Here is a 19,367-nt window from a genome sequence, read left to right as displayed (position 1 = left end):
TTCACTGAAAACGTTCTGACCACACCTGGTCTCAAGGGAATTCACCTTTTTAAATGTTAATGGTCAGTTTTAGTTCGCACAGAACTCTTCTTACTTCTCGCACATTCATGTCCCCCCAAACGGATTTAAAAGAGTGAACAAAATGTCATAATGTGGCAAAAAAAAAAAGTCTTCACTTTTATGGTCTAAAACTCACAACGGTCCTCCCAGAGATAGAGGAGTACATGGAGTTCCGAAAAGGATTTATTTAGGGACATAAATCAAGGCCATATACTACTCCTATAGTAAGCTCACACACACAAGAACACTAACAGACGCACAAGAGTGAAAAAAAAAAAAATCTAGTGGAGGAGCTAGTTTCTCACGGCATGTCGGGGTAACAGCTTCCAGCTGTTGCCTTGTTGGAAGAGCTGCTATGGGAACTCAGAGAGTACAAAGAGGAACATGCTATTAATTATTAAAACGACACAGAAGGAGGGTAAAAAAAAACAAAAGAACGGATGACGAATTTGGGTGTCTTCAGACACTGACCAGCGATTCCTGTGATAGAAACCACTTGTGTTAAAGTATCCAAACTACGGTGTTTGTTAGTGGCGTTTGAAGCTGGTATTCGATTATATGGATATATTGAGCTGCTCAAACCATCCGTTTGTCCAGATGTCCGTATCTCCCGCTACGACACTTGAACGGATCCATGTTGCATTTACACAGAGAGCGATTGTTCAGCGAGATCAAAAATTCCGGCCATGTGATGTGCAAATCTAGAGATAAAATGCGTGAAATAAAAGCCTGTCCAGATGGGTTTGTGCAGCTGTTTGATCTTGCGCTTTGGTGAGGAGTAATATATTTTATCTTTAGAGTGTTTCTTCCTTTGGACCCCTCAGGATGTCCTTCTTCTCCATTCTCAAAGGCCAAAGAGGGAAGTGACTGAGGCTGCTGACAAGGGGAAGTGGTGACTACATGAGGGGATCCCCTCTGATAGGTCAGATGCTTTCAGCAGAATGGCCTGGAAGGATTCAATCCGACCCACATGGAAGCGAGTGAATGACTAAATATCTTCTTGTTTTTCTTCAAAAATGAAAGTAAACCACAGATGAAGGCGTAATCTTGAGAACATTCATCAATAATTTATTTTTCTTACTCTCAATAACTGACACCGCTTCTCATCTTGAAAATTCAATTTCCAACAACACAGTTTTGAAAAATGTAAAGTTACTATACAAATTTTAATAGAAAAAAGAATAAATTAACTGTGGAATTCAGTTATTTTTTTTGATAAATTCCACATTTTTTCTACAACACCTTTAATGTATTGTTACAGTTGAACAGAACTGATAAAATCAAGTTACATGCTCTATTGTCTGGTTGGGGAAGTGTCTTCTACTATTAAACTGTCTGTTAAAATAAGCTTCATTCTGGTAAATGAATCTATTGATAACAATGAAGATGTCTAGATCCTACATGACAGAGCAGTAAATGGTCATTTTGTAGCACCTGAATGCACGGTTACAGAACAAAAAACCCCCAAACAATACTGTTCTTATAAAATGGAACATTGAAAAAACAATGAATGTGAATGTTAAAAACCCCACAAAATCCTACAGTGCCCCTCCCTACATACAGGAAACGACTGATAATAGAGTTAGTTCATTTCTCTTGGGAGAATTACAAAAAACTCTCATCTATGAAGCACAGAAAATGGTGTGTTTGGAGCAACAGAGGGAGGAGACGTCACACTTCTTCACATTGGGCTCAGAGATCACCACAAGGTTGAAAAGGGTCACGCGATGGAGCAACATGTGCTAATGTTACCGTATAGAAGGCGGGCGCTGAACGTCTTTGGGTTATTTTTTTCTTCCTTTTCAGTGGCAGGACATGCACGGGATCGTGTTTTAGCACACAAACAGTGGACGGAGTGAGCAGAGCAGGATCAAGCTTGCTCTCTAATAAAAGGTAACCAGGGAGAGCTGGTTCCGATCACGGGGTGAAAAGCTGATCAAATCTGACCAGGAAGGGGGCGGGCAACTCTTGGAGAACCAACCATGCGGGGAGTGGACAGAACTGGACTTTCCTATTGAAATAGTCTAAAGTGGCAGATTACAACAAGTGGTGTGAGTGCATAAAGGGAAAAAGAACATTATGAGGGACAAGGTGGGATGCACTGGGTTCCTCCCGTACTAAAAAAAACACACGCTCCACCATTTACAATTGCACATAATGGTCCGAGATGTGGAATTAGTCAACATCTTAGTGAATTACCAACAATTAGGATATTTTGAAAAAGCAAAAAAAACAACAATATTTATTGACTCTGGTGAGGAAAAGATGAGAGAAAACAATTTAGATACTAACTAAAACATGCGAGTTCTACTCCCTTCCTACAAAACCAGGTGTGCTTATCTAACTCTGATCTGAATGTCTGATTGTTGGCTGGGTTGCGTGGGAACATTACTCTCTCCATTTGAGCGGGTTAAAGAACCGTGTACTTCAGCTCCGGCTATGGCTTCACTGCTGCCCTGGCAGCGGGGATTAAATGTTGTCGAACAAAAAAATGAATTGACGTCCTCGTAGTAATAAAAAGAGCACTTCCATGTAATACTTTGTCCGTTGTTCTGGCTGTTCCGCCTCTCTCTTATGCCCTTTTAGACAACTCTAAAAGTTGTGTAGTTACTTTGAAATAGTTGGAGTGGAAAATTACAATTCACTAATTGTAGGTCCAGCCCTCGTATGTTGTGCTTTTGTTGTACAGACATTGCACAATGGCTAAAGACAGTGGGGCCTTTTCTGTTTGCAGCTTGAATATGAGAGGGGGGGGGGGCTCTTCCAGTGCTGTGTTACAGTACAAATGTAAAGCACCAACATGTTTGGCACTTTTGTAATTTTTGTGTGTCCACAGTGTGTGTTGTGGCTTCCAGTGTGCGTGTCTTAGTTGTGATTCGGGTTCACGCTGTGTCTTCGGTCGCTCCCGCCACGAAGAAGAAATGGACAGAAAGACGGACAGACAGATGCCCCCACGTGGTGACAGGAGCCGCTATGGAAACAAGACCTCCAGAGAGGAACAGACACTTGTGATAGAAAAGATGATGCAGAGATTTATCATCAAACAGCCTCAGTATCCCCACAAGCAACTGCCGAAAATCATCTACTTCCTGGGGTGAAAAACGACAAACGTTAAAAGGGCAGAATCTGAATATCTTGTTTGTACACCAAAACTACAGCCCAGATGAAATGACGGCGTCAATTAAAAAAAAAAAAAGTCACGGAAATAAGCATTGATTAATGGCGAACCCAATAACCCCGCCTCCCGATTCACCGATGACACACCAAGGGATCTTTTACTCAGACCGCTCAGTCGCACGGCCGAGAGCGCCGCTGAATGCCTGCTTTAATCCCCCGTAGACTCAAAGCAGTTCATATTGTACAATGTCTGTTATTGCTATTGTCCTCGTCAGTATCCCAGATGGAGTCCCATAAATATCAGGAGGGTTCCCGGTATCGTCGCTGTGGTGACTGTGTGGCACCAGCCCACGGGCCGCGGTGCGACCGGGCGATCCAGTAAGTTGTCTTTGGTTGTGGGTTAAACGGAGAGGATGCGATTATGTCATTTAAAACCGATTTTTCTCAAAAGTCTTGGTTATCTTCTTTGATTATAAATATATTTCGAGGACAAATAAAGAAAAAAGACAAACAACATTAATGGAATAATGACACCCAACACCTGGAGATGGGCCTGGAGATGTTTTAGAACTGGTGGCTCAAATCCAGCGGGTGTCCTCAGATTGGGCGGCAGTGCACTGGTCGGGTCAGCGGACAGTGTCGTGTTGAGTTTCGTTGTTTGCTTGATGTTTTTAAACGCCGTTCTCCCTCCCTCCCTCCCTTCCTGCCCCCCCGTTGCTAGCGTACGCTCTCTGCGAGGGAGTGTGACCAACGGGCTCCGTGGTGCTGTAGGTCAACAAGTTCAACAGCTGAGGTGGCACTTCTCAGTCTGTCCCGTGAGTCCCGGCGAGCACGTCCCACTCCAGCTGAGCTGTGACAGAGGGGGGGGGGGGGGGGGGGGGGGCGCGTGATGAAGAGGTGGTGGATGGAGGCGGGGCTCGTGTCAGGTGCGCTCAGGGCGGGACGGTTGTTGGGCCTTCAGGATGAGGTTGTTGGTTGTCGATGGGCCGTGGTGAGGGACACTGGAGAGGCAGTAGGACGGGTCTCAGACCAGGGTTCCAGGTTTGGCCTTATCACGTCCGTACCACTGCACATCGGCCAGCTCTGAACACAACGGGCTGCTGAGGAAACAGCTGTCACTGAAAGACCTGCAGGGGGAAGACACGGACCAGGGTCAAAACAGAGCCCATCAACCGTGGTTTCAAGCTTTTGTCTCCCTTTGAAAAATGTTCAACGTTACACACTTACAGCGTACGAGTACGACAAATATTTATCTAAGTAAATCCGGTCAGGAATCAGCCACAGCGTCGGACCACAGAGCAGAGCACATGCAGAGATCAGATTCAGATGCAGCCAAAGAAGGAGCACATGACACAGATACCACCACCGTCAAAAGAGCAAGATATTGTCCACCTTCCCTTTTGTCAGCCCCCCACGTATGTTGATAAAAGCCAGCGGTAATGTCACATAAGTGACGTGAGTCTAATACTTTTAGAGGTGTGCAATGACAGATTTCTATAAATTGAATGATTTTAGCTCCGCTAAAATCCTGCAAGGTGATTTTCCCTCTGCTATGCTGCTGCTGTGCCTCTCGAACAGTAAGACCAGCGAGACCACAGATGGTACCTCTATGCATCAGAGCTGGGCTGAGGGGGAGACTGACAGACGTCCTCAGTAGGAGAGCTGTCTGCTGTGCTTCTAAAACCAGGAGAGAGGACACACACACACACAAACACACACACGGAAAGGAGGGTTAGTGCAGACAGAGGGAGACGAGAAAGAAACGACAAATATTAGGTAATAAAAAGAAATTGGTTATCGGAGGAAGTGAAAGATGAGTGAAGAACAAGGAACAGAGACGAAGCGGGTGAATCAATAAACAGCAGAATATGATGAAAGGTTGAAAGTGAGTGACGAGAGAGGTTTAAAAATAGATGTTAAGCCCAAATCAAATGAAAACCATTGCTGAGGATGAGGTCAGCTGTGTAAAACAATATCAGATGAAGGATGAAAACAAAGCGTTTGAGGATGTTAGAGTGAAATTTGGATAAAGATGGATAAATGGAAGCTTCGGTTTGCTCCTAAAATAAAGCAAATAAATAACTTCTTCTTCAAACATCTCTTGCAGCCGGCCCGCTGCTGGTTGTGCGAGTGCGTCGCTCCGTCTCTTACCCGCTCTGCCAGTTGAGGATGTGCTGTGGGCTGCAGGGGGGCGTCGGCGTGGCTGTGTGCTCGCTGCAGGGCGTCACACTCCTCTGGCTGTGAGGGGACGCAGCTGTGGGGGGCGAACGGACATTTAGTCGTGCTAAATGTAGCACAAAGAGACGGATACGCGGACACAGAGCAAACACACATGCATGGAGGCTGAAGTGAGACGAGCCCCGGAGGAATTTCAACCGTGTTTCACACGACCTTTTGGCCCGGGGGTCAGAGTTTATGTGAGTCACATGATCGGCTGCGGCAGGGCCTCGTTAGCGCAGTAGGCAGCGCGTCAGTCTCATAATCTGAAGGTCGTGAGTTCAATCCTCACACGGGGCATGATGACTTTTGTCCACGGAGAGTTGAGTAATACATACTGTTGCTTTCTAAATCACAATACACGATCAAGATTTCCATACACTCGCAGGGTGTCCACATTTCCCATAGAGTTTGTTCTTTATATTTATAGAATCTTAAACCATTGCTAATTCCTCAATTTGCACAAAAGTAAAGAAACAGACTTGTTCTATGTTCTATGTTTGAATCTAGTTGTTACAGTGAGATACTAATGATGACGTATTGATACATTTTCATTAAAGTATAAGAAAAGTGAGGCCACCAACAATATGAGAATGAGGGTTTGAATGTTATGTTGTATTCGCGACCTCTTAAAAACACATGACGATACTTTTCATGCATATGAGAAATATGCATGAAGGTTCTATTGTAAATAAATGAAAATGACCAACCTGGTGAGCACTTGGCGAGGGTCCCTACTCTACTTCCTCGGCTGTGTCCCAGAGTGCCTTGCTGTGACCCCGTCTCGGAGGAAGTGGATCCCGAGTGGGAGTGACTCCTCTCCTTCAGGCTCCCTGAGGACCTCTGGTACCAGCACCGCAGCTCTTCAGACACCGCTGCCCTCCCCCCGCCTCCACCACCCTCTCGCCCCAACGACGGAGTCCTTACGATCTGAGAGCGGGACGGCGTGAGTCGGCCGCTCCCTTCTCCTCCCTCCTCTCCCCCCCACGCCTCCTTGTACAGCCCCCCGGCCGTGTAGGAGCTGGAGGTCTTGAACTGGGCCTTGACGCTGTAGTGGCCCTCCTGATCGCTCTCCAGGCTGCGAACCACCACGGGGTTCGGGCTGCCCTCCACGTACAGCGGGTACTCCTTGATGCGGTACTGGGAGGAGGGCTGGCTCTGGCTGTGGAGGTAGACCCCGTGGTGTCCCCCACCCACCCCTCCTCCGCTCGAGCCTCCACCCGAACCGTTCTTAGCTGCCAGGTTTGGCATGGAGCCGGAATTAGAGGAACCCAACTGACCCGCTGACCTGGAGAGAGAACAAAGGAAACCAAAACTCACTAAAAATGTATTCAAATATATAGTGCATAGTACATATTACCCCAAAAAGAATTACGTATGAACCCTTACCGGTGCCTTTGCCTCTGTCTCTGCCTGGCTTTGGAGGGCGAGTCCTCTCCTAGTGTGGAGTAGTTGGGGTTGCTGTTGGGGGGTCCGCCAGACGGGTAGTAATGCTCTGAGCTGCTTTGGCTGGTGCAGGAGGAGCAGTCGTCTAGTGGGTCGGAGCCATTGGAGTTGCGTCCCGGCACCAGGAAAAAGTCAGGGCTGCCGAGCGTGCCCAGGGTGTGCGGGTGAGCGTCGGGGTCGGGCGCCAACAGTTTGCCCTGGGACTCAAGGCTTGAGCTGCGGTTCCTAAAGTGCTGAGCGAGACTGTGTAGACGTGTGGGACTGATGTCCACCGACCTGTGGGGTGCAGCAACACGGAAAGGTTGAATACAAAGGACGGGCTGGAACGGAGCTACGGAATAATGTGAATTTAATAATTAAGAACCAAGGACGGGAGCCCTGTGACCCTGTACCCCAGTACGCACATTAGCCAGATGTGGGAGCTTACCACCTATTAGAGCGCGATATCGGTCTCAAATAAGCAGTAAACCGCTGAAGGTGTAAGGACTGACCTAGTGGAGTGTACGTAATGTGGGTTCCTGGTCTTCAGGTCGGGGGTGGAGGGCATGCTGGACTGAGAGTTCCAGTGAGGGAGGTTCCTGATGGGGCTGCTCTGCAGAGAGTTACTACCCCCTGCGTCTGCACTGCCAGAGCTCGTGAAACGCCTATGACTTGACAAAGAAGCAACGGAAATCAATGCAAATAATAATAACAATTTGATTTCTTTCACATAGGCAGCTTGTGTTTGATGGGTTCTATTAAAGTTAAATTAAATTTGAGATGGCTAAAAATATCTTGAATAAACTTGTGGTTTATTTATTAATACACAGTTGCTTAATACTGATGCTATTTAAGATAAAAATCCCTCATACCTTGAATGAGAGGAGCGTTTTTTGACTTTTTCGTAGGGCTCATCCAGTGACGATTCACTCCAGATCTTGGGTTTGATGGGTGACTTATCGTAGTCGGGCCGTGGATAGTGCAGGTGTCGCAGGCCATCTAGGGACTGAGGTGGTGGGGGACGACTGTGTGATGGTGGTCGAGGAGGGAGGCCCCTGTGAGGCGATGCTACTGGAGAAAAGGTGGGGGTTCCTGTAACATGTGGATCATCTGAAATAAGAGACCAGATTGAATTACGTTTCATAAAAAACCCCGTTCCTGAATCATAATGTGAAGGATAGACTCACCATCATCCAAGACCAGTGCGTCAGACAATGAACTATCTTCAGAACCAATATTGGCCTCTGTAGGACAGAGAAAGAAATAGCAGATGTCAAAGGTTGTGCAATTGCTAGATGAAAAAACTGAAAAGCCTCACGGCCTAAACAATCGTTGATACATCTGAAAGCAACAACGCTGGAACTTCTCAGCTCCACTGCCTTTTATCCCAATCCCCTAAACAGCACATGAGAAGAACACAGCTCTGCGTCGCGGCGAAACTACACCATATCCATGTTACAATCTAATTTCCCCGTAGTGAATAGGATATACATTAGTACCCTCTATGATAAGTGAAGCCCTCTGCGTAGGCATCTTGCCAGAGCGGACCCGGTGCTCATTGATAGAGTTCTCAATTTCCTGGAGCTTCTTCAGCGCGTTCAGATAAGAAGTCTTCCTCTGTTTCTTCAGCTTCTTACTGCTCACGTGAGGATCGCTGGCCAGGCGCCTGGCTGCCTCTGTAATCTGGGACTGAATGGCAAACTCCCGCTCCAAGCGCTCCAGTTCCTCCTCCTGGGAGGAGCACAAGCACAGGGGCAAACTCTTGAGTAACACAAAGATAGCGGATCCTCAGTCTTAACAGTTTTAGCAACGAAATCACGGCACAATCCAAAAACAACAAGGCTTAGATCGCAGACACATAGTTAGACTGAAACCCGGCCATGCAACCTATTCGGTTTGACACACACACACACACACACACACACACACACACACACACACACACACACACACACACACACACAAAGCCGTGCCAGAGAAAACACGCTGCGGAAATCATTTATCTTCTGACTTTTCTCACCACTTGATAGTCTCTTTTGAGACACTCTGTCCCCTAATAATAACACCTCTCCATCACCCCCCCCCCCCCCCTCCTCCTCCTCTACACGCCCCCGAGATTCGTGGAGCGGAGGTGAACCAAGTAAAGAGCATTCTGTCAAAGTGTTGCAAATATGTCTCCTCCAAAATACATATTTGGGGTAGTACACTTTAAATGATAAAGTATTAAAACGTTTAAACTGTGTGTGTGTGTTAGTTATTGTGAATTAAGAGACATCTTTCTGCTTGCGAGGCGGTTTTGTCATATTGTGTTACTGGATTATTTTCAAAGCATGCGACCTCAGCAACACACACCCACATGCCTGCATACATAAAGGAGCGCACGCAATCCTACTATCACCACTTCCTGTGGCGAGAATGCTGCTATTTTTAAAAGTTCCGCTGCTCTGGAAAATTTACCCGTGGCACAAAAAGACAAAGACGCAGGTCCGAGACGTCTCAGACTGTGGCCTTTTGCTGTTCTCTGTTTCCTTAGCATACTAGAAAACGGAGTACATTATATTAATCATCATCCTGACCACGAGGTCAGGATTATGTGAGTATTAACTCTGGCTTTAAAGTAATGTAATCCTGAACAGCCCGTAATCTTCAACGTGTTCAACTTGAAGAGCTTTTAAACACTGGTTTGATCTGTGAAGCCCGTACTGCGTATTAAATGGCTCATTAACGCTGCAGCCGGGTTCAAGGGAGATCAACGCGCTTAAATACTTAAATGCGGCAGCGCAGTGGCGGCAACAGGTGCTTGTGGTAATATGTGTTTGTCTTATACACTGACACTACTAGAGCGACCTAGGAGTTGAACAAGGGGTTGCAGCTTCACCTCTCCCTTAGGGTGGATTTTCTGCTCGTCCAGTTTGAAGGCAGTGCCGATCTTCCGCCTCACTGTGGGGGGCTCCTCTCCCGGATCCAGAGGGTACTCCTTAGGAAGCCTCCCTGTCAGCTCCTGCAATAGAGAACAAGGCAACAAATTAGAAGGGAAAACCTTTGTAAAAAGCACTCCGATGTCCAAAGTGTTTGCTCATACCGCCTCTCTGATGCAGATGCTCTTGAGTTCCTCCAGTCTCTTTTTTAGAGTTTCCTCCAGGGCGTCCTGCCGAGCCCTCAGTGCTGCAAGCATGTCCTTCTTGGCGGTCTGGGAGCTGTCCGATTCCTGAGAGCCTGCACGGTTCCAGTGAAACACATCACATGAGGGCAGGTGTCTGGATCATACATGTGTGTGTGTGTGTGCTTTGGGGACCTCTCAGGAAAATGTGTTTGCATGTTTGATGTTTACAGTAAAGTGAACGGAACATTTTGAGAACGGGAACCAAGTTGTGAGTGTGGGTGTTTTGAGGAAGGGGCAGTTTAGGGCAAAGTCTATGACGCACAATCTCCTGGGTCTTGTTCGCAACATGGTCTGTTAAAACAACACGTACGTTTCCCTCTGCAGCTCCCTCAATGGCTCGGTGGTCAAAGATAGCAACAAAACAAAAGAAGGGGGGGGGGGGCAATAGGCGACAAAACCCAAATGGATAAGACGAGACGCCTTGTATCATACGGGGCTCGGGTGGAACTAGAGCGTGACAAAGAGGGAAGAAAATGGAGATTAAGAGACTTGAAACGGAGAGCTGCAGAGAGAAAGGGATACGATCAGGGATAGATACATGCATTTAGACTGAGAGAAGGAGGAAACTGAAAATAAAAAAGATCCGACCAGGAAGATGAACTTCATTCCAAACACATGCAGAACAAAGTGTTCTTCTTTATCGGGATGATTCATTCATTCAGAATACTTGGCTGCCTGGATTTAAAAGGGCGTTTTCCTTTTTTATTAAAATCTAGTTTATGTACAAAAGTTTCTGTCGCACAAGTTACTTGTTCAACAAGGATAAGCATTGTTTTAAAGACCACGGCTAAGACCTGTTGCCCTATTTCATTCCTGTATCCACTGAATTTAGAGGGTCAGGGGCCTGCGGGCGGAGGATGTGCCTGTGAGACGTGGGTGTGGTGTTCCATACATACAGAAAGACACTGGGCGGGGTGTGCGCACAGTATGTGTGTGTGAGTGAATATTCAGTATGTAATCAGGGGCCTCTTTCTCGAAGCAGCTGTTTCTGTCACTCCAGCTGTCAACGAGACTCCCCCCTCACCGCCACACATGCAAACCGATGCAAAGACTAACGTGCACACATATCGATGTTTCTCTCTCTGGCTTTTTCCTTCCAAGTACAATCACACGCACACACACACACACACACACACACCTACACGCTGACCATTTACTGACCTGACGAGAGCAAGCTGCCGCTGCTGCCACTTATTATTTTGCCCTTGCTCCCCATGTTTGCTAGTTTGGAGGTCTTCAGAGTTCCCGTCTCCGTGAGGTCGATCGCGATCTCACTCAAACTCCGCGCTGCGTGGATCTTTGACTGGGGACACAAGAGTGGAGAGTTTCACATGGCTTCACAATTAAATCTCACAGGCCATGCTGGCTGAGTTTGCTGTATCTCATTTGGAACCATGTCTCTGGCCCGGGTGTGTGTGTGTGTGTGTGTGTGGTGGGCCTGCTGACCTTGCTCTGCTTGCGGTCCAGGTAGAACTGGTGCTGGCTGATGGCCATGGCCCAGATGGACTTGATGAGAGCGGGACAGGCGTACCACGTGTGCACCGCGATGCCGCTGTGACCGAATGTCCTTCTGGTCACCGACGCCCTACAGTAGGAGCGGACACAAGGCCACCTTATATACACTGAGCACAAAAAAGGTGGCTGCTTATACACAACAGTGAAACCCCCGACTCGACAATTCCCCCACCGACACTTTTTTACGATTACTTCAACTACTTCTACGGCTATTAAGAGAAAAAATGAGCGGTTTGTCAGAGCAAAGCTGATGATGGATGTTTTTCGCAAAGCCACACACGATGTTCACAGTTGTTTACTCATCCTTATTTAAACAGACAGCGGCAGCTCAGCAACTGACCAGCTCACCCTAATGACAGCTTCCTTTCAAGAAGAAAACACCACTGCTCTCAGTTTCACCCTGTGACAGAGAGATCTGCCTCTTTTTCTCTCCCTCCCTCTGTAGAATAACACTCCACATATATAGCCATGTTAAATAAACACAAGAGAGGTCGCTTCCTACGCAAAGCGGCTATCGCGCAGCCATCTATCCTTCCGTGGCCGCGTGTGAACGAGCGCATGTGTGTTTGTGCATGCACGCAGCCGCAGAGGTGTGTTAATAATCATCCCATCAATCTGTGTTAGGCTCCTCCGGGACATCCCCAATATCTCGCTCTACTGCCAAGACAAATGCTGCAACCATTACTTAATTAGATTCCCATCTCTCCTTTTCCACACCGTAGTTTGAATGTTAACACATTAGCATTTGGCAAAGCGGTAGTTTGTTAGTGGGAGCTTCTGGAAGGTGTCTGGAAGGTGACTGAGGGAAAATTACATCAGTTCCGATTATTAGCGGTGGAATCATGCAATCCAACATTGTACCCTTAAATTTGAGTTATAAATTTACCTTCTTGGGTCATGAACTTCCACTGAAAACTTCTTCTCTCTGAAGTAGAGATTCTCCAACTGACGCCATTGGAACACCTGAGGTTCAGGAGAAACAGACGCTCCTTCAGGGCTGCTCGCATAAAAATATGCTTCACATCAAATCCACACAGCTTCAGGCGAATCCTCTACTCTCTTTGGAGACTGCTCCAATTTGTTTTGAGAAAAAAATGCAGGGGATAAGGAGGAAGAGGGGAGGAAATGGAAGAAGCTGACAAAGAGGAGGAGTTGGGAGCAGAGAAGGAGGTACAGGCAGAGGACCTAGTCTGTGGCTCTCCGATCAGGTCCAGGCCAGGCGGCCGTGTCCACATCAGATCCCTCCGCTGGATGACCTCACTCTGGAGAGCGACAGCGTGAGAGGGAGGAGGCTTTCTTTCTTCTGCTCGGATTCGCTTTTTTTCTTTCTTTCCGTCCTCTTTATGAACCATCGGCTTCTCTTTAAATGCAGCCAAAGCCAGCTGGGCGAGAGAGTTTCCCCCCCAGACGTACTCCACGGCATGTGTGTGCGTCTGCAATCCTCCCAGACGCAGGGGAACAGGACGTTATGAGTCGGCGGGTGTTCACCATCTGCAGGCATGTGTGTGTGTGTGTGTGTGTGTGTGCTGGTGGAGGGAAAGTGTGTAAAGTGAAGTTTCCTGCTCTCCTGTAGCTTTGCTAGGAGAGGGAGGGGGCGTTAATGTCTCCCCTCCTGCTGACCCCTCCTCCCTCCCTGAGGGACTACGCTTCCTGCTCTGGGCTATGTGGTTGGATGCTGTGTGTGTGTGTGTGTGTGTGTGTGTGTGTGTGTGTGTGTAACATGGGGTCAGGGGAGGGGTGATGAGGGGGGAAAGAACGTTTCTGTGGCCCCCAATAATTGAAATGCCCTTGCTTTGTTTAGTCGGACCTTTGTGCACACGCACATTCACACAGAGTCTGTTCCTCGTTAGAAAGGACGTTGACGCCGGCATCTATCAGCCGGAGCTGACATACAAACACACACAAAGTACAACCGCAGACCAACAAACAGGAGAAAAGACGTGGAGGCCTCAGCTACGACAGGATGAGGGAGGAGTAGAGGAGAAAGGGAGCTGCGGGAGGAACAGGTCACAGAGCAGGAATTTTAACAGCCAGAGAAACAATGGATAGATGGGTGAGAGGGAGGAAAGGGGAGGAGTGGAAGAAATATGATGAAAAAAAAATGTAAACAGCCGCATGTAAACGCATGAATTCATGTGCTGCGATTAGTGTGTGTGTGTGTGTGTGTGTGTGTGTCTGCGAGCACCAAGAAAGAAAAGTGGCGCCCTTATCAAAACAGTTGCTGTACCGTACATTATAAATGAAGTGTGAAATGCTAATGTAGCATGGTGCTAAATATAGCGGGCGGGGTAGATAGTGGGTTATTCACTGTGCAAGTGTGTGTGTGTGTGTGTGTGTGTGTTGGCTACATATGGCCCAGTGGAGATAAGGCAGGTGTTTGTAATTGTGTTCAGGCACGAGACCACTAAAGCTGTGAGAAGCTGCCGCGACTTTGGAAGTCGACTTTAAAGTTGCAGGAAAAGTTGTAGATGTGAGCCAATAGTGTTAAAAATATATCTGGGGTGTCAAATCGGTCACATGGTCTTACAACAGGGTGAAATCAAATCCCCTTCAAGTTTTCAAGATAGACCTTTTTGTTCGGATTATGTGCCATTTCAAAAAGTGGCCCAGTTACATAACCCCATTGTATTAATGCAACCTTTGTAGTTTTTATGTCGAAAGTTCTTTGTTGAACTTAGTTAGAGCCGTGCGGTACTTCTGTTATCAGTGTGTGGCTGGTGGCTGTATACGTTCATGCGCTATAAATCCTCATCCTTTTGTCTGTAGAACAATCCCACACAATGGCACAAACACCCACCAGCAGAGGAAGGGACCGGCCACTACTCCTAAACAAGCTGGGCGTCCATGTGCACAGACCCACTCTGTCTGCGCACCCGAGCAAAAAGCCACTATGGACGAAAAGGTCAGATCTGATAGCGAGAAAAGGTCTTTTCTTGGGGTGTTCTGCACTCCCGGGGGATTACAGGACAAGAATAGAAAATTCAAATAGCATATGTGAATTTTCATTTTCCCGAAACAGACGCGAAGCCTCAAAGACTATTGTTTCCCCCGTGGGTGGGGTCTGTTGTGCAAGGCTACATCCACTAGTTGTCATGGAGACGTCGACGCACTTCCTGTTGTTCCTGTTTTGGTTGTAATGTTTTGGAGGGACGACATTTATGGAAAAAAACTGGTCAGACCCTGATGTGCGTGCCTATTTTCCTTACATGAAACACGGACAGAAGCTAAACTAAAGTCAGCGTGGAAAGGGATCTATATGCAGTGTAACGCGTGGGAGCTGCAGTTCCTTTGAACCACAGCTTTGTTTGATTGAACCTTCTGGCAGCTTCTTCACAGTGTTGCGAAAGCTTTGCCGCGCTGGCCTCCATCCTTCAGGTGGTCAGTCAACACAAGGACCCCACGATGTCCGTCTGAATGAGGCAAAACGGGGCATAAGAACGGCGTGGTGCTCTGCGCATGTCTGCGTGTGGCCTGCGGCAAGCCGACGGGGGGAAAAACGTAACCAAGTAAATGTTGAGGCTGCGGTAGATGGTCTGCATTTAGAAAACAACAGGGATCTTCCCTCGTAAAAAGAAGGAACTAATTAAACACAATTGCCTCCGGAACACAAGCCTCCTCTACAGCACAACTTAAAGTCACTTATTAATGAAAAAAAAAAAGGCTGGTGTTTTTTTTACTGTGACCAAAGACGATAATTGGCCCGTAATGTCTCATAATTAGTGTTCTGCTTGAGTCACAGTACCAAAGAGCTGTGTGTCAGTGGTTACTGGTACGGGATGAATGACTCACCACGTCATCTGCTCTTCCTCCGGCTTTGCTGAATAACAATGGCTCTCGTTAATACCATAAGATACGGAGGGCTCCTAGTGACCTGCCTATGTGTCTCTGCCTAGGAAACTTTGGAAAGTAGCACCACTCACCTGCTTTTCTCTGCCTGATTCGTGGGAAAAACCTCACTGGGCTCATTGGGATTTAGTCAGTCTTGTGACGTTGCGTTAACAAGACATGCAACGCACAAATCTCCTTTGGCTCAAGCCCCTTAGACTGAGGTGAGGGGCCCCGCCTTACTCTCTCTCTCTCTCTATGAGGGTGAAGGAGGGGGTCAGGACTGAAGCTTAGCGGACCACAGTGACTGTTGCCATGGCTGCTGAATGCTCGATAAGTCGACCATAACTTCCCCGCAACTCTCTCTAGGACACCTCACTTTATACCTTCCTCCATTATACACATTGTATAATAAAATGGGACTCAAACAGTTTCCTCAGCGTGTTTGTCTGGGATTTCAGTGTGAGATAATGTTTCCCATCGCCAAGGTTATTCAACACCTAAGCAGCGACAACATTTGGAGTAGCGGAGAATGAGGCAGGGGTGGTGCTGAGTGATGAGACACATCAAGACCCCCCCCCTTCTCCCCACACACACACACACACACAGCACAATGTTAATGGCAAACAGGAAAGCTGTGTCACAGAGGAAGTATCCACCAGGATGTCGAGTTCAGTCCAATCCCTGTGTGTGTGTGGGAGGGAGTGGGGGGGGGGGGGGGGGGGGGTTATTGGCTACAGAGCATGTGAGTGTTTTAACCTAAATGAGTCAAGGCTGAATGCAACAGACTAAGGCATAAAGACAACTGGAGGCGGGGGGGGGGGGGGGGGGGGGGTAAGAAAGGCTTTCACAGAGCACCTACTCGCTGCACCCATTGAATTGAAGGGGGGGGGTGGGGGGGGTTGTTCATGGAAATATAAATACAAGCAGCAACGGATGCAAAGCATTCCAAGCCTGAATGTCTCCAGGCCGTCGTGTTTGTACAGCATTGTTCGTGCCCCTCCCTAACACAATGTTCTGAAGCAGTAGGTGGCGAAAGTGAAAAGATGATGGAAGTCATGCAGTCCGCGCTGACGCAGAAACCTTTTGCAACGTTGGAAGAAATGCCAGCCGAAGTGAACGCTCAATGGAACAGTGAACCGAAGAGCTCATCTCACCTTTCTGGGTTTGACTTTGTCCTGGTGGTCGTACTGAAAGATGCCTTTGTAGCTCAGACCCAACCACCACGGGATCCCCTGCTTGTCCTAAAACACACACGAGAAGAATTACCTCGAGATGGTGGGTGGAGATGGAGGGTTGTGCGTGTGTTGGGATTGATGGAGAGAAAAGGAGAACACAAGTGGCTTCCAAAAGCCTGCAGTTCCACAGTGAACACGAATGTGTGTGTGCAGCGGGTGTGAAAATAAGGAAAGATTAGCAGTAGAGTAGTAAAAACTGTACCTTAACACCATAGTAATGTACTCCATATGTGGGCAAAGACTCCACGATGCTCATGTAACTGTGAGGAGCAGAAAGACAGACGTGTCAGGGTTACACGTGTACTGCTCAGCTTCCATACAGTGAACACACACTTACTTTACAATAGCTTGCCCTCTGGACTGCCCATTGAGCTTCTTGTAGTGCTCTATGACCCGGTCTTCACTGTGGGACAGTAAATAAAGGACAAATATTAGGAATGGTAGAAACAAGAGATGTTTTTTCTGGACAAGCTGGAGTAGCTTCTCACCAGTAAGCAAGAGATGGGTGCTCCTTCAGCGCCTGGGTGGGCAGAGCAGGCAGCTTTTTCAGGTCCGACCTGGTTACGTCATTACTGTGAAGGAGAAACCACAAGAAATTATCAACACCACTTTTGCAGAACTATCACTGGTCTGCTGTGGGTCTAATGGGCTAACGAGTCAAAAACTGAGGTAGCACTGAACCGTAGAAGAGCGCTTGGAAAGTAGTAACAGGTCTGTGCAAATATGAATATTCCAAGGAATTTCTTAAAAATGAAACATCATCGGTGTTCATTGGCCTAATGCTCTCCATGACAAAAACTGGACGTTGTTTATCTCAGAACAGCTGCAGAGACACTCGGAGTAGGAAACAGGAGAGAAAAGACAGAAACAAAAACAGACACACAAGATAAATAAAGACGGATAAAAAAAAAGAGATAAAATTGTGATGGAGGACAAGCCTGCTGCAAAGGCAGAGTAAACCAGAAGCGGGAGGTCTCAGTACCCCCACTCTGACACCCGAGCCTCTCTCCAGCCTCCACCAAGGCCTCGGAGGACTGAGGGAAGCCCCGTGAACATGGCAACCGAGGAGCTGAAGCCCTGCTCTGGTGAACGGCGGTGTTACTCCACTTATTTTATAAAACTAATATCTAAAGAGCCAATACTTTTGGCAGTAAAGAGCAATGGTGCAGTGTGTAGTAAGGTGCAGAGAGAAGGGAGGTGTGTGTGTGTGTGTGTGCGTGTGTGGAACAAATAGGGTAAGGAAAAGGGGGAGGAGGGAGAATGGAATGTCTCCAGAGTGTGTCACATTCCAGCCCTCCGCGGGATGTTGTGTTTATTTATTCCTTTCACCGGCGGAAATGAGGTCAGACGTGGCGGCAGCTGTAGTCTGTTATCTGTGCTACGGCGAGCGGATGAAGTGGAATACTACACTACGGCCGCCGTCACACTCCGCTACAACTGAACTGGTACAACTGAGGAGTGGAACATGGCTCACCGGAACCCGCATAGGATTTAAAAGCTTCATGGCAACGCAGTTTAGCTGTTGGAAGTTTAGACACTGACACTTCTTACGTGTTTCTGGTGGTATTTGCATTTATTACGTCTCAGGGGGGCGAATAGTATCTTAAATTGGGAGGAAGTCACTCCCAACACAGACCCTCTGTCATTCATCACACACACACACACAGTATGTAAACACACATGCACAAACACAAATACAATCCTTTGTAATGCTTTCTTCATGAATGGCAGTACAGTCTGAAATGAAGATGTAAATCGGTTCTCGCTGATGCACAAGGGAGCAGAGGAGAGGACAGACAAATGACATCACTTCGATTATTTATCCCCCTTAGGAATCGACTAGTTACCATTACTAGTTACTTATGAGCTTACCTGGTGAAATCTCCTTTAGCCTCCTGTGAAGCAGAAAGGGAAAAAGAGAAGTGAGCGAAGACAGTGAATACATAAATGGAAAAGAGAACACAGGGATTATAAAACATGTGATTATGTTCTGTTTGCATTGGTGAAAGTCGGGTCTACTGTGCTGGAATCAGAGAGAAACACTAAACCGTCTACAGTAAAACCTCTGAAGGCCTGCAGAGCAGATACCTGATACTGTGCATCTGCACCTGCATACAGAACACACACACACACACACAGACAAACCACTCAGCTCAGTCTATGTGTAACGTGACCCCGCAGTATCGCGATTAACGGACTGACCAACCCTGAGAAAGGGATCGGAGAGAGAATAAGCTAAGAATAAGTATAAGCTCTTCCCCTCTGTTATTCATTAGCACTGACTGCACAAAGAATTCTGCTACCAACAAAGACAGTTGAGTTTTTTTAGGATTTGTCACTGCGGATTACTGACGGTTTGATGACTGCATTAGAGAATATGTGTTGAATAATTGGGAATTAAAATCATAACACATTTTAGGGGAACACTTTCATTACCGGCTGCATGTGCTAGCGGCGAAAAACAGACATCCACACGCACACACAATTAACCTTACTTGTAGGATAAAGGAAGCCAGTTCGAAGACAACATCACTGTCCACTTCAATGAGCTCCTGCAGGACAACGGAGAGGACAGGGGTCATGAATGACACATGCTCATACCGCTGGCAGCCAGTAGAGAAATAAAACACAAACTGTGCGGATGTAAATGGACGCGCCTGATCATCCTCCATTTACACAAGATGGGTTGCTGGTTCCTTTCATCCCCTCTATTCTCCCGTCTCCCCTCTCTAATTTCACAACCTCTTCATGTGGACGGAGCGCAGAGATTAGAGGCAAACGCAGAGGGTTGGGGGGGTTAAGGTAGG

General features: G+C 47.3%; 1 protein-coding gene and 1 non-coding gene across 21 annotated transcripts in view; one reads left to right on the top strand and one right to left on the bottom strand.

The window, feature by feature from the left end:
- Window positions 1-1,107: 1,107 nt before the first annotated feature.
- LOC120808763 (FERM domain-containing protein 4A) overlaps window positions 1,108-19,367 on the bottom strand; it is an 85,874-nt gene continuing 67,614 nt past the window's right edge. For 6 of the 20 annotated variants that reach the window (XM_078082644.1, XM_078082647.1, XM_078082642.1 and 3 more), the window contains exons 6-24: window positions 19,056-19,112; window positions 18,433-18,455; window positions 17,049-17,132; window positions 16,898-16,963; window positions 16,763-16,820; window positions 16,480-16,566; window positions 12,384-12,460; window positions 11,429-11,567; window positions 11,144-11,285; window positions 9,902-10,035; window positions 9,698-9,820; window positions 8,319-8,550; window positions 8,007-8,063; window positions 7,692-7,929; window positions 7,332-7,490; window positions 6,784-7,116; window positions 6,105-6,682; window positions 5,329-5,431; window positions 1,108-4,304 (exon numbers count right to left, since the gene is read on the bottom strand). In XM_078082644.1, the coding sequence (XP_077938770.1) occupies window positions 4,202-4,304; window positions 5,329-5,431; window positions 6,105-6,682; window positions 6,784-7,116; window positions 7,332-7,490; window positions 7,692-7,929; window positions 8,007-8,063; window positions 8,319-8,550; window positions 9,698-9,820; window positions 9,902-10,035; window positions 11,144-11,285; window positions 11,429-11,567; window positions 12,384-12,460; window positions 16,480-16,566; window positions 16,763-16,820; window positions 16,898-16,963; window positions 17,049-17,132; window positions 18,433-18,455; window positions 19,056-19,112 (2,793 nt within the window). In that variant the 3' untranslated portion in view covers window positions 1,108-4,201. Of the gene's footprint in view, window positions 4,305-4,782; window positions 4,855-5,328; window positions 5,432-6,104; window positions 6,683-6,783; window positions 7,117-7,331; window positions 7,491-7,691; window positions 7,930-8,006; window positions 8,064-8,318; window positions 8,551-9,697; window positions 9,821-9,901; window positions 10,036-11,143; window positions 11,286-11,428; window positions 11,572-12,383; window positions 12,461-16,479; window positions 16,567-16,762; window positions 16,821-16,897; window positions 16,964-17,048; window positions 17,133-18,432; window positions 18,456-19,055; window positions 19,113-19,367 lie in introns of all 20 variants that reach the window. The other 14 variants (XM_078082643.1, XM_078082646.1, XM_078082641.1 and 11 more) reach the window with 5 other exon arrangements.
- Window positions 5,622-5,694, top strand: trnam-cau (transfer RNA methionine (anticodon CAU)). Its single transcript has one exon. It is a non-coding gene; the product is annotated as a tRNA-Met (tRNA).

The sequence above is a fragment of the Gasterosteus aculeatus genome, chromosome X, assembly GCF_964276395.1.
Source record: "Gasterosteus aculeatus chromosome X, fGasAcu3.hap1.1, whole genome shotgun sequence".
Taxonomy (NCBI): Eukaryota; Metazoa; Chordata; class Actinopteri; order Perciformes; family Gasterosteidae; genus Gasterosteus; species Gasterosteus aculeatus.
This window is presented reverse-complemented; position numbering and strand designations above follow the sequence as displayed.